The sequence below is a fragment of the Chrysochloris asiatica genome, unplaced genomic scaffold (genome assembly GCF_000296735.1).
Source record: "Chrysochloris asiatica unplaced genomic scaffold, ChrAsi1.0 scaffold00184, whole genome shotgun sequence".
In the NCBI taxonomy this organism is placed as follows: domain Eukaryota; kingdom Metazoa; phylum Chordata; class Mammalia; order Afrosoricida; family Chrysochloridae; genus Chrysochloris; species Chrysochloris asiatica.
The window spans coordinates 1652945-1667944 of NW_006408702.1; the positions used below are offsets into that span (position 1 = coordinate 1652945).

General features: G+C 40.7%; 1 protein-coding gene across 1 annotated transcript in view; it reads right to left on the reverse strand.

Annotated features, from left to right (window-relative positions):
* Nucleotides 1-15000, reverse strand: part of ADAMTS17 (ADAM metallopeptidase with thrombospondin type 1 motif, 17) — a 744430-nt gene that overhangs the window by 325670 nt on the left and 403760 nt on the right. The window contains exons 9-10 of the mRNA XM_006872136.1: nt 4827-4967; nt 2246-2396 (exon numbers count right to left, since the gene is read on the reverse strand). Of these exons, the coding sequence (XP_006872198.1) occupies nt 2246-2396; nt 4827-4967 (292 nt within the window). The remainder of the gene's footprint in view (nt 1-2245; nt 2397-4826; nt 4968-15000) is intronic.

A 15000-nucleotide genomic window follows, 5' to 3' on the forward strand; every position in this document is an offset into this window, starting at 1 on the left:
ACCTGACAACAACAACAACAGTGGGAACTATATGATGAACTGGTCCCAATTAATAAACACTTAAAAGCCAGATCTAAAAGGATCAATTTGTCTCTAATTATGTTGATCAAGTTCTAGAACAAAACTCATATTTATAGAAAAATGAAACTATGCAACACCCAATAGGATAAAATCTGCAATGTCTGTCATCAAATAAAAATTTACCAGGTATTCAAAAAAGCAGGAAAATACATCCAGAATATGAAGACAAATAAATCTATCAAACTCAACCCAGAAATTACACAGATGATAGAATTAGTAGACAGGAGCTTTAAACCAGTAAATACAACCATAGGCCAGCTACTCAAGGCAGCACCAGAAAGATTTAAAGGTGAGAACTACAATATCTGAAATAAAAGGTACACTGGATTGGACTGTGGACAAATTAGACAATGCAGAAGAAAATATTGGTGAACTAGAAGACACAACAATGGAAATTGTTCAAAATGAAACTCAAAGAGAAATAAGACTGAAAAAGAGAGAACACAGTATCAGTGAACTGTGGGCCTGCAAGTTGCCTAACAAATGTGTAATGGATGTGAGGAGAGGGGACAGAGAAAATATTCGAAGAAATAATGGCTGAAGAATTTTCAAAGATGATGAAAATGATAAACTTATAGATCTAAGAATCTCAATGAACCCCAAGCTTAAGACACATGAAGAATTCTAGACTAAGGCATAACCTAATCAAATTTCTTTAATGTTGTGATAAAGAGATCATCTTAAAAGCAACCAGGGGGGGGGGGGGGAAACACACAAGTTAGGTAAAGATAAACAAAGTTAAAAATACCAACAGATTTCTCATTAGAAACAATGCAAGTGAGAGGGCAGTGGAACGACACATTTAATCTCTGATTTTTTTATGTTATCTTCGTAAACTGGGGATAATAATCGGAGAGTTATGGGGATTACTTAGGATCATACATGTTGAAAGGTTAGAAGATTCAAACTGGATCAAGTATGTTAGCATTACTCAATAAATTAAAAAATGTCAATGTTGGTATTGCCTTTATTACCATATGACATTGCTGTATTTTTTTTTTTTTTTTCAGTTTGATATTCTCTTAGGATTGCTGTGAGCTGGAACCAACTCCATGGCACTTAACAACAACAACAAAAATCATTTAATAATTGAGGATTGCTTCCATATTGGTAAAGAGTTTGAAATAAGGAAGCATTACATCACCTCTGAGAAGGGTGTGTTTATTTTCTTTTCCCTGGTGCACTAAGGAGTCCTGGTGTGGCGCTGTAGGATAAGCACTGGACTGCTGACCATAAGGTAGTTCAAACCTACCAGCCACTCCTTAGCAACCCTATAGAGAGTCGTTATGAGTTGGAATCGACTTGACAGCACTTAACAGGAAGGTAGTATTAAAGTTATTTTTAAATTGAGATAAAGTTTCTATAACAAAACATTAATCACTTTCAATTGTACATTTCACTGTTGTTCAGTTCATTCACAATGTTGTTCAAGTACCTCCTCCATGTCGTTTCAAAATATTCTCTGTGCCCACCTCCCCACCCTTACCCCCGAGCCTCACCCCAGCCCCTGACAACCACTAACCTCCGTTCTGCTTTACTGATTTACCTGTTCTGGATCATTTCATATCAACAAAAGCATACCATACGTGACCACCTCTGTATATGCCTTCTTTCATTTAACATGTTTCCTAGGTTCATCCACATTATAGCATGAATCAGTCCTTCAATCGTTTTTATGTGGAATAATAACCCATTGTATGTCTCCACCAGTATTTGTTTATCCATTAACAGCTGGTGGACCCTTGGTGGTTTCCACATTTGGCTACTGTGCACAGTGCTACTATGAATGAACATCTGTGTACAGATATTGATCTGTTTTTTAATTCTTATGGCTATATATCTACGAGTAGAATGCTTGGCACATATGTCCTACAAGATTAAGGTTAAAATATTAGGCTGTGGAATTCAGTCGTAACCCAGAAGCAGCCCTGCGATATGCACACCTGTCAGAGTGAATGTGTGTATGTAAAATTATGTGAATGTGTGTCACTAGCTGTGGATGAAGCTGTGTAAATGCCTGTGCATGCACATGCCTGTTTGTTATGTGACTATGTAAATGTATATATGTGTGTGTGACTATCCATGTCCCCTGGCAAAAGGCAGATCTGCAATGGGAGGTTGGGCCTAGCAACCCTTCCAGAGCCAGCTCCACCACCCTGCTTACCTCCATGTTTCTGCAGAAGGTGGCATTGGTGCCAAACAGGATCTGGCATTGCTCATTGGCACTGTAATGCATGCCTGGCAGCTTATGAGGGAGGCGTACCGCATGTTGGCTCCTGGGGTCCGTGACCAGCAAACAGGTGCTGACTTTTGACCTGAAATAGCCAAAAGGCAAGTCAACTTGAACATGTACTGTGAAGGTTTTCATTTTGGTTTCCAGCAGTCACTGAGATGAATGCACCTCCAATCGTTTACTGGAGGAGGACCTAGGATTAGGGTACATGGATTGTTGTTCAGAGATCCTGACTCTTTTTCTTCTGAAGCTGGTGGGGGCATGGAAACCAGGAAGGAGTCTGGGGATAAACAAGACCCATGAGGCTAGTATACTTTGCTCAAGGAGCTTGTGAACTTTGATGAAAATGCTTTTGAAATAGGTTACTACGATATTTTCTTAGAACACAGCTTTGAGCAAAAGTTACGGTGCATAAAGAAAGAGAACAAGTTAAGGCTTTTTTCTTTTGTTTTACATAAAAGTGAAATGCTTAGTTCAATTCAACATCAATTTCTCTTTTTTGGGTCTGCCAACGCTCGACAGTCTGACGACCAGGTTTCCCATCTGACTACATTGCCCGCCATCATCAGAACCAGACTCATGGGACATTCGGCAAAGGATTTAAACCAGGGTGGGAATGCTCACTTACAATTAGGAAAACCCCTCTTAACAACTTAGCTGGGAATTATGAGGATGTAGCTTTATTAGGAGGTTAAATACTTAGATGTTTTTATTTTTCAAACGCTAATGCAAGGCAGATGAGGGTAAAAAGAAAACCCAGCCCCTTGCCAAGGTTCTTCAAGAGTTGCATGCATACAAGCACACGCATGCTGACACACTGACTTCCACTGTGTGATCAGAGGCAAGGCAATCACCTTTTGGGGGGGATATAGAAACACCCCACCTTATTTCACTGTCTGTGTTAGGTGAAGCAAAACCATGTCAAGCGACTTATAAACTTTTATTAAGATCCTGTGTTAACAAATTCTCAGTAGGTAGCAGTCTATATGGAAACAGATTGGCTGATTGTTAAGCCTGTGCACCACTTAAACCCCTTCCCCCATCAAGAGGACAACGTCATGGAAAGACAGTCGCGAGGAGGACAGGAGTGGAGTGGAGCTGTGGCTGCTCCACCTGAAGCTACTGAGGACTTCGTGGGCTCATGGACTGCATAGATCCACGTTCTCACTGTGGTCTCAGGAGATTAACTGTTTTTTTCAATCATGGAAAATGTATATATAACAAAACACTGTCATTTTTGTAGCACACAAGTAGAACTCAGTCACCTTGTGTTCATCATGGTGTGAAACCAATGCCACTATTTCCAAATAATACCACGCCCTTAACAGATGCTCCGTGTCTCCTAAGCAATGAGTCCTCCTCATCCCCTTCCTCCCTTTCACCCTAGGTAACTACTAATAAATTTAGGTCCTTATACACTTTCTCTATACACTTCTGTACTCTAGATATGCCATATAAATGTGATCACGCAATATTTGTCCTAGTATCTCGGTCTCATTTCACTCATCATAACGTTTGCAAGGCTCATCCACCTTGCAGCAGTATTAGGATTTCATTTCTCTACATGGCTGAGTAATATGCTAGGGTCTGGAAACATACCTACATGTCAAATCAGTGAGTCCAACCCTGAGGTCTTGACATTAAGAGACCTAGCTTGTCTGTGGGTCAGACTATACAATAAAGGTCTGAAATCAGAAGGCCAATTCCTCCACATATATCTGAGAAGAATGGGCTTGCCTAGACACCTTCTGGGAAGGACATGACTGTGAAACAGACACATCCGTTTCTGGAGAGGAAGGAAATGAGCAAATCTCCCTTGGTACGCATGTGGGTTAATACGCCAGACTGCAAAGCCATTTGAACTGCAAGGTCGGTGCTTTAAGCTCACCAGCTGCTCCTTGAAAACCCTATACAGGGTTGCTATGGGTTGGAACCGACTCGATGGCACTTCACAACAACAACAAATCAAGAGACTTGTCCCCAGCAACCAGGAAATGCTGTTTAAAATCAATGCAGGGTACCTTGGAGATGGTGTTCACTCAGGTCAAACTACTGCAGAGAAATAAAATAGGATTTTCATCACACTGTCACTGTGTTGGTCTTTAAACCATTCAACAAGCATTTATAGCCACTGGCTGGGTGCCAAACATCAAAGCACATACACCCTTGGAAGTGAGGTCTTGTTACATTGTTGCTGTTAAGTGTCGTCGAGTCTTTTCTGACCCACAGCAACACTGTGTAGGGTTTCCGAGGAGCAACTGGTGGGTTTGAACCACCGACCTTGCAGTTCAAACTGACCCTGCAGTCCAGCGCATTATCCTTTAGTGCCACACCAGGACTCCTAAGGTCTTGTTATAGGCCAGTCTATATTGACCCAACTCTCGGACCAGCTGAGAAGTCTGAAAGAGAGTCATTTCTCCTTCTCACAGTGCCTGAGACCTTGTGTATTTTCTGTGGTCTTTCGTAAGTACTTTCTAAGGCAGTGGTTCGATGGAATGACTCAAGGACTTACTTGAGGAAGTTTTCAAGGTCATCTCGGCTACAGGAGGACCAGGAGAGATCGCTGGGGTTCCGGCCTTTCACCCACTCTCCAGACATGATGTGGGACTTCCCAGCACAAGAGGAGTGGTCATCATCATGGTTCATCCCCAAGCTGCAGTGGGAGAAGGACAGTGGTATACTTAGGCCAGGGGTCTCTGATTTCCAGTTCCAGGTACTAGCATGCTTAATCAATATTACATACATAAAGGCTCTCACAGATCAACAATGATGAGTCTGTAGACAACAGACAGGATGAATGTGTGCTGACGCAGTGAAGGAAGACTGAGCATCTAATAACATTTTCTAAGTCAATGAATGATAATTAACTGTGATGATATCATTTGTAAACACTAAGCTTTAGATGGTAAGACTTACTCTCCACATTAAATAGCCCATTGTTAATGACCTAGCTATTCTGTGTGCCACAGAGATCAACCACTGCACAAGACTTTGATCTATATAATACCATGGATTCAAGTCTTTGATAAGTCATGACAAATTGTGGCTTTTCTGTGTTTCCTATTGCTATAAATTCCCACAAGATCACATCCCTTGTCCCCAAGTTGTTCCTGAAAGAAATCAAGAGGCTTATCTAGGCATATCTAGGCGGGAGTCCTGGTGTGGCGCTGTAGGTTAATGCGCCAGACTGCAAAGCCGTTTGAACTGCAAGGTTGGTGATTCAAGCTCACCACCTGCTCCTTGGAAACCCTATACAGGGTCATTATGGGTCAGAACCGACTCGACGGCGCATAGGCACATAACAACAACATCTAGGCATGGCAGTGATGACCATATACTCTGAAATGAACAATGATGTTAGTTTATATCCATGTGGTCACTGAAACAAGATTGGATGGGCCAAAGTTTGCTGCTGACTGATGATTCTCAGAGCAAAGACACAGTGCATGAAAATGCCTATCCTTTGTCAGTCATTTCAGTAGAAAAAGGTGCTTTCATTCATTCAAAAAATATTTATTACGCATTTCCCAAGTGTCAAGTAATGAGTTAGAAGGAGAAGCTACAATGGTGAAATGCCACCCTGGACTTCATATTCTGGAGGAGACAGGTAAGAGGAGATAATGATAAAACAAAACAAAAAACAACAGTAATAAATGCTTCCCCAGAATCACATTTTGCACGTTTTCCTCATGCCTCTGTTGCTTAAATTCTGGAGTCTCAAAGAAAGGCCCACATGTCTTATCCTGCACACATGCTCGGTACTCCTGCGTTCTCTCTTCAGAGACACTTTCTTAACTGACCCTCTGGGGCCAGATTAGCTGACATCATCCATGACCTTTGTAAAACAACACATGGTTGGTGCTCACGAGCACTTCTCGGGGCTACCGAACCTTTCTCTGGCCACCATTTTTTCTGCTTCCATCAAATTCATTGTGACTCTGACACTGTTGTTGTTAAGTGCCATCGAGGTCGTTTCTGACCCATAGCGACACTGTATAAGATTTCCAAGGAGTGGTTGGTAAGGGTTTCCAAGGAGTTGCTGGTGAGCTTGAACCGTCAACCTTGTAGTTCAAATGGACCTCACAGTCCAGCGCATTAACCCACAGAGTAACAACAGGACTCCCCTCTAGGGCAGCGTAAAACTGCACCATAGGGTTTCCAAGACTGTGAAGCTTTATAGAAACAGACTGTCTCGTCTTTCTCCCACGGAGTGGCTGGTGGGCTCCAACTGCCAACCTTGCTGTTAGTAGCTCATACTTAACTCACACTGCCACCAGACTATGCTTACCAAGCATCGATTGGTACTCATTCTCAAATCGACTTCGGTCAGTTATGTCTGTTGTCTGAGTTAATATGGGTGGTTACATCCTGTATAAACCAATTAAATCTGAGAAGAGAAGGAAAGCTGTGGTTCTCAGAAAATGAATTTAGTGAGTACAAATAGATTCCTGACAAATTCCAAAAGATTGGGGGGAAATGTATCAAAATGTGCTCTCATACTGCTTTGCAAGGGTCTTTTATATTCCTGCTCCAACCTAAAGAAAACAACACAGGAATCGAGAAGCACTGCAGCATAGGTGTGGCACGCAGGCTGTGGCGTTCCCACTAACACACCCAAATGCCAAGAAAAGGCTTTACCGCTACATCATAAAATTGATTTAAAAACATAACATTTCCATTGTTCTAGATAAAAAAAAAAAATGTTGAAAACATCTAAGTTTAACATCTTTATAGTTTTCTCCTAACCGCAACCATTTTGCAGTCAACTGACCAACTACTGTCAAGTCAGAAAAGAGCCTCTCTAGTACCTCCTAGAGAAAATAGCCACCACGATCATTCTAGAACTTTCGACTAAACTCAAGTTTTTCTCCACTATTCTCTCTGCTATGCTGTTATGTGCTGTGGAGTACAGGGTTTCCGAGGCTGTAAATCTTTACAGGAGCAGAAAGCCTCAGCTTTCTCACGGGGAACAGCTGGTAGTTTCGAACTCCTGTCCCTGAGGTTCGCAACCCGATTCGTAACCACTACACTACCAGAGCTTACAAATCTCCTCAAGACATCTTTGGATTTGTGACTGGCACAGTACCCAAACCCGCTGCCACTGAGGTGATTCTGTCACACAGAAATCCTGTAGGATAAAGTAGAACTTCTCCTCAGTGTTTCCAAGAGTGTAAATCTTTACGGGAGTAGACAGCCTCATCTTTTTCCTACAGAGTGGATGGGAGATTTGAACCACTGACCTTGTAGTCAGTCTACCAACACTTAACCCACTGCACACCCAAGACTCCTTTGGCACATAGTAAGTATTTATCAAGTAGTTATCTGTTTAATATGGAAGAAAGTGTCCCCAAATTGGAAATTCCATCTGTCTAGATTCTAGTGCAATGGTGACTTGTTCAATAGATGAATGACTACATTTAGATTCAGTTTCCTTCTCCGCCTAGATGTCAAATATGCATCCGATTGAGGGTAAATAAAGAAACAAGAAATTATTAGATAAATGGAACCAACAAGAGTAATTCAGATAAATTTCTAAGAATGACTTTGCCAAATAAAGTCAGTCATACTTTTCAATTAAATTGTTCATCTTGGAGGAGGACCTAAGATGGCAGACTAGGCAGACACGCTATCCAAACCCTCTACAAAATAGACTTGAGAAGAAGGTGAAACAGATACAGGTAACAGTCTTGGAACCCAGAGCTTCAGAGGAAAGGACAAAGAAATAGATCAAATACTGACGAGAGAAAGAGACTGAAGGAAAACAGTGAACAGGGAGGCAATGAACTGGCAACCAGCAGAGCGAAAAGCATTCCAGTTATTAACAGGCACCAGACAACAGGCTCTGCTCACCCAGGATGGCAGCACCCACAGCTATGAGCAGCCCCCAGAGAGGTGTGACCTCCACCTTTACCTTGCAGAACCTCCCAGTGACTGTCAGCATGGCCACTCATACCTCTAGTCTCAATGGCCAGTCACCCCCACCCAACACTTAGTTCTTCACCATCTCTCCTCCAGTCCCCCTCATTTCCCTTTTTCTTTCTCCTTTCTGTTTTTTTTTTTTTTCTCTTCCTTTGCCCTTTTTCCCACCTAACACTTAGTTCTTCCCCCACTCTCCTCCAGCCCCCTTTCTATTTTTCCTCCTTTCTGGTTTTTTTTTTTCCTTCTTCTTCCCCTTCCTTTGCCGTTATGCTTTCTTTCTTTCCAAAAGGAAGAACAGCTTCTGTAATTGCCTGGAGCCAAAGTCATATTGGGTAGAAAAGATAGCTGATCTGTGGCCAAGTCCTACTGGAATCCAACCTGCCAGAGGCCCAGGGCCATATGTATGGGAAAGGGGCTAGTCCAACAGTGAAGAAAGGTTTCTGTGTTTGACTGCCTTATGGATATTAGTTTCTCATGCCTACTATTGTATGTATTGTCTTGTATGTACAGAGTGCTCCTTGGAGGCCAAGATGGCCAAACTTCGTCTCTCATACTTCAGACATATTGTCAGGAGGGACCAGTCACTAAAGAAGGAACCAGATGGATTGAAACGGCAGCACTGATGGACTCAAGCGTGGCAACAATAGAGAGGTTGGCCCAGGATCGGGCAGTGTTCTGTTATGGTGTGCATAAGGTTGCTATGGGTTGGTACCGACTCGATGGCACCTAACAACAACAACAACTATTGTAAAATAGACAAACATATATGATAGAAATGAGTATTTGGTGTGATGCTTACAGAGAGCTTGTAAGCCTGCCTACAGCCTATACTTGATTGAATTTGCTAAAAGGGGAGTTAGCATTTGACTGAAAATTGTTTAAGGCTTTGTAGAGTTTGAGACCTGAGGTGGAATCCTGAGCCCCACCCAGAACCTTCAGAGTTGGGATATTTGCATTTGATAAGACCTGCAGATCAACCCAGAAGTGCTAGGAGAAAAGGAAATTCATGATTGAAAGAAAGCAGAGGAAAAAAAACCAGACAGTTCTGCACTCTGAGTTTCAGAGACATCAAGACGAGGAAAGTTGGTCCATCAGCGAAAACTCCATTTTAGGACTGAAAGTTCAAGGGAACCGGTGAGCCATATACTTGCTGGTGACCACCTGGGTCTATGGGTGAGGGAATTGGAGAAAATGCAGCAATGACACAGGCTGAGTTTGGACATGTTCTATTGGCACCTGTTGACCTTGAGATAAGAGGAGAGGGAAGGCTGGCTGATGTGAAGTTTAGGGAGTTGTTTGGAGCCCTGAGCCCAAGAGCACTGACCTAGCTGAAAGTGGAGTGACCAGTTGGTGTAAAGTGCAGGGAGGTGTGTGTGAACTCCCAAACTTGCAGTTGGTACCGTTTGACCTAGCCTGGATGGCTAGGGCTGAGCTGACCAGCACCTGAACAGATGAAAATAAGGATGTTTCATACACTGAGCAAGTGTCAACTGCTACAATTTGATGAACTGGACTTCTGCTTATGGATGCATTTGCTCAAAATTCCAACAGAAATGGAAGTTTCATCATATCAAAGAACATACCTGTCTTCTCAGTGTACTAGGTTGATGGTGGTGGTGGGTGGTTAGGTGCCGTGGAGTTGGAACCAACTCATAGTGACCCTGCCCAGGGTTTCCGAGGCTTTAAATCTTTACAGGAGCAGAAAGCCTCATCTTTCTCCCATAGAACAGCTGGTAGTTTTGAACTGATAACCTTGAGGTTTGCAGCCCAATTTGGAACCACTACGCTACCAGAGGTTGATAGGGAAGGACAATTTAGACACTGATGATTAAAATTCATGGGGGAGTCCTGGTGTGGGGCTGTGGGTTAATGCACCAGATTGCAAAGCCATTTGAACAGCAAGGTTGGTGGTTCAAACTCACCAGCTGATCCTTGGAAACCTTATACAGGGTCGCTATGGGTCAGAACTGACTCGACAGCACTTAACAGTAACAACAACGTAAAAAACTGAAGTAGCTTGCTTACAGGCTTTCATAGGTATGCTTAGTTTTAGAATGAGAGGATAAGGGAGAATCCCCATTGATTAGTCTTCCTCTTTTCCATATGGGCCTGGAGAGAAGGGTGGGAGATGATGCTGATAGGATTTTATGATTTCAATTGTGAGTAATTGTTAGTAGAATTCATTGTGATAGTCAGAACTATAATTGTAGATGTGTAACTAAAAGGAGGGAGTAGTTATATTTCATTTCAGGAATGACAATCCCAGGATTATCCTTAAGAAGAGCACAAGTGAAGCGTGGGATCCTTGACTGGAAAAGTGACAGCAGAGATAGCCACAGAGGCTGTGGCATAGAGAGACAGGACAGCTATGGACTCTAGGCCCCTGGCTGTGTGCCTATAGGCAGGAGGCTGCCTTGCAGAATGTGCCCTTTGAACATTTAAATGAATATAAACTTTTTTGTTTTGTAAGTGTGCATCAAATTTTTTTGTTGTTCTTTTGTGGCATATAAGCTGTAAAGGAGACCAATGAGGTTTTGTTTTTGGTTGTACTTGTTTTAGTTATTTCATGTTAGGCATAAGTATGACTTTATAATTTTCTTTACTTAGAGATTATACATATAGTTAATAGGTTTCAAGTTGACAAGGGTGGAATGTAATGGCTAGGGTTCTGTGTTAACTTGACTAAGACAGGATTTCCAGAGGTTTAGAAGTTGGGATACACTTCTTCCCATGATGATGAAACCTAACACAGGCCTTGTGAACTCTGTGATAAGTGGCTTTGAGCAGCCAATCAATTAAAGGGATACTTCCTTGGGGAGTGGCGTGCTCCCAATATAATGGACACACAAAAGGGACTCTCTCTTCCACTGGGGATCTGGGACTCTGCAGTTGCAAGTTATTTCCTTGATAATAAACCTCTCACTCTCTCTCTACATATTTATATATACATATATCCCACTGGTTTTGCTTTTCTAGAAAACCCAGCCTAAGACAGCAGGGAGCACTTGTACTAGTTTTGTATTTTCCTTTCTTCTCAGCTCTTCGTTCTTCCTGCCCTAGATTATTTTTCTCTTTTGCTTACTCTTCTCCAATTTTCTTTTCTTTAGATCCATCCCTGTGCAATAGGTTGACACATGTTGTTGTTATCAAGTGCTGCTGAGTCAGTTCCTACTCAAAGTCACCTTGTGTGGGGTTGACAAGGCTGTAAATCTTCACAGCCTCATCCTTCTCCCTGGGGCAACTGGTGGGCTCGAACTGCTGACCTTATGGTTCACAATCCAGTGTTTATCCTAGAAAATCACCATGCTCTTAGGTTGACATATTGTTGTTGTTGTTATATAAAACCCTAAAAGAAAAGCAAACAAACAAAACTGACAACCAAGAACTATACAACCAATAAAATTGTCCCTTAAACATGGTGGCAAATTTTGGACATTCCCAGATTAATAGAAATTGAGGACATTTGTAAAACCAGACCTTTCTTTCAAAGAAATGTTAAAGGGAGCCCTATGGGCAGAGAACAAGCATTGGTATATAACAAGCAGAGATTCAAACACATGATAACATCACCTGAAGATTTTCTCGCATATAGAACAAAAATAAAATTAATGTGTAAGACTGAAAACAGAACCATAAATGTCAACTTGTAAATGATAACTACAAAGAAAAGAAAGAGAATAAATGATGTAGTTACAGAACTTCCAAATGGAGAGGAAAGCAAGACAATACCAGTACAGTATGCACTGTTTAAAAAACTTGAAAAGATAATAATAAATTACATGGAAACCTAAAAAAAAAGGAATAAACTTTTTCACCAAAGTAAAAAAAAGAAGAAGAGAATCATGATGTCTCAGTGAACACTAAAAGAAAAGCAACAACAAAAAAGGAAAATCTGTAAATAAAAAGTCCTCAGCACAGAAAAAATATATTGAACAGAGAAATCATCAACATTAGAAAACAATAACTACAGAAAAAACACAGCTGTAAATTCATACCCATTGATAATTACAATGAATGCAAATGAATGAAATATATCCATTAAAAGATAACGAGTACCAGAAAAGGTAAGAAAAGAAGACCCATTTTCAGTTGATTCCACTACACTAACAAAGAGAGCACTGAAGAGGAAATCCGGAAAACAATGCCATTTACAAGAATCACATGAAAGAAAAAGAACTTAGGAGTCAATCTACCCAGAGACACAAAAACCCAGATGCACGTCTTCCAAGTTAATTCCAATGCATAACACTAGAGAGAGAACTGCTCCACATGGTTTCAGAGACTGCAAATCTCTACTGGAACACATAGCCTCACCTTTCTTCTGCAGAATGGCTCATGGGAACTGCTGACCTTGAAGTTAGCAGCCCAATGCCTGTGCCACCAGGGCTGCTTAGATGAACAAAAGACATCTACAAATACATAGAACTATAAACCACTATACAAAAGAAAAAAGGGGAAAAAAATCTGAACAGAGTCCAAGATTCATGCTGGATAACATGAAGAGGAACAACTTAAGAATTATTGGCATTCCAGAATAGGAAGAAATCCACAGAGGAGATAGTTGAAAAGCTTCTGGAAGAAAATTTCCCTAACACCTTGAAATATGAGAAGATAAACATTCAAGAAGTCGCAGGTACCCCAGGAAGGATAGACCCCAAAAGAAAATCACCAAGACACATAATAATCAAGCTCTCCAAAATTAAAGACAAGGAGAGAATCCTAAAAGCAGTGAAGGAAAACAGAAGTGATACTTACAAAGGCAAGAAAATCAGATTAAGCTCTGACTTCTCAGCAGAAACCATGTAGGCAAGAAGGCAATGGGGAGACATATACAAAAGCCTAAAAGAAAAAAACCTGCCAACCAAGAATCGTCTATGCAGCAAAACTGTCAGTCAAATACGATGGTGCAATCAAAACATTCCAGGATAAACAGAAGATAAGATAGTTTGTCGAAGTCAACCCAGCACTTCAAAACATCCTAAAGGGAGTTCTTTAGACTGAAAACCAACAAAAACAGACAACAACCAGAGATTGACAGACATGACAACACCACCTGGAACTCAGTTGATAGGTAGCAGAGTCCAGAACAGAACAAAACTACAACAACGAATTGAAAGGAGCTGGGAAGTCAACTGAAGATCAAAATAATATCAGTGTCAAAGAAGGGATAAATGTAGGAACAGAGATCCAGGTGGTGAGGATGTCAGGTAGATTACAGGATACAATAGTTTCTCTTAAATGGGGAGAAAAGTTAACAGACTATAAGCTAACCCCAAAGAAAGTTAATACTTCACAAGTTACCATGAAAATGAACTTCCAAGCAGAACAAGCAAACATGAAAACTAAGAAGAAACGAACAAGAAATAGCAGAAAAAACACAAACTCAGCACAAGAGAGCATGCAGAACAAAGGAATGAGCAGCATTACCAAAAAATTAACATAATGACAGCAGTTAATTCATACCTATTGATGAATACATTGACTATCAGTGGACTGAATGCATCAGTGAAGAGACAGAGAGTGGCAGAATGGATAAGAAAACAAGATCCTTCAATACGCTGCCTGCAAGACACACACCTTACACACAAAGATAAAAACAGACTAAAAAATACACCAAGCGAACTGCAACAGTAAACAAGCATGAGTGGCAATACTAGTCTCTGATAAGGTAAATTTTAAGAAAAAAACCAGCAAAAGAGATAAAGAAGGAGACTATCTCATGACCAAAGGGTCAAGTGAGCAAGAAGACATAACCATAATAAATATTGATGCCCCCAATAAAAAAGAACCAAGATATATGAAGCAAACCTTATTAGAATTGAAGAAAGAAATAGATAAATCTACAATTATAGTGGGAGATTTTAATGCACCACTTTCTAAAAGGGACAGAACAACTAGAAAGAAACTTGACAAAGTTACAGAGGAACTAAACAACACAATCTGCCAACTGGACCTCATAGATGTGTACAGAGCATTTAACCCAACACCAGCACAATACACATTCTTCTCCAGTGCACATGGAACATTCTCCAGATTTGACCATGTGTTAGGTCAATAAATTTACAAACATCAAAATACTGCAAAACATCTTTGCATACCACAATGCTATAAAACTAGAAATCAACAATAAGAAGACCAAGGAAATGAAGTTGAATACATGGAGTCTGAATAACACCTTGCTTAAAAGCAACTGGGTAAAAGAAGAAATTAAACGTGAGTTCATAATGTTCCTAGAAACAAATGAGAATGAAAACATAACATACCAAAATCTTTGGGACATGGCGAAAGTGGTGCTGAGAGAGAAATTTATTGCAATAAATGCGCAAACCCCAAAAGAAGAAAGAACCAAAATCAACACATTACACAACATCTACAACAATTAGAAACAGAGGGAACCTACAGTCACCAAAAGAAAAGGAAATAATAAAGATAAGAACAGAAATAAATGAGAAGGAAAACAGAAAAGCTATAGAAGGAATCAACAGGACAAGAAGCTGGTTCTTTGAAAGGATTAATAAAATTGACAAACCATTGGCAAACCTAACAAAAGAGGGAGAAGACACACATTAATTCACATTAGAAACCAAATGGGCAATGACACAATGGAACCAAAGGAAATCAAAAGAATAATAGGAAAATACTATGAAAAGTTGTACTCCAACAGGTCCAGATGGCTTCACATTCAGGGAAGAGTTGTCACCAATTCTACTCAAAATATTCCAGAATATAGAAGAGGACGGAAAACTTCCTAACACTTTTTATGAGGC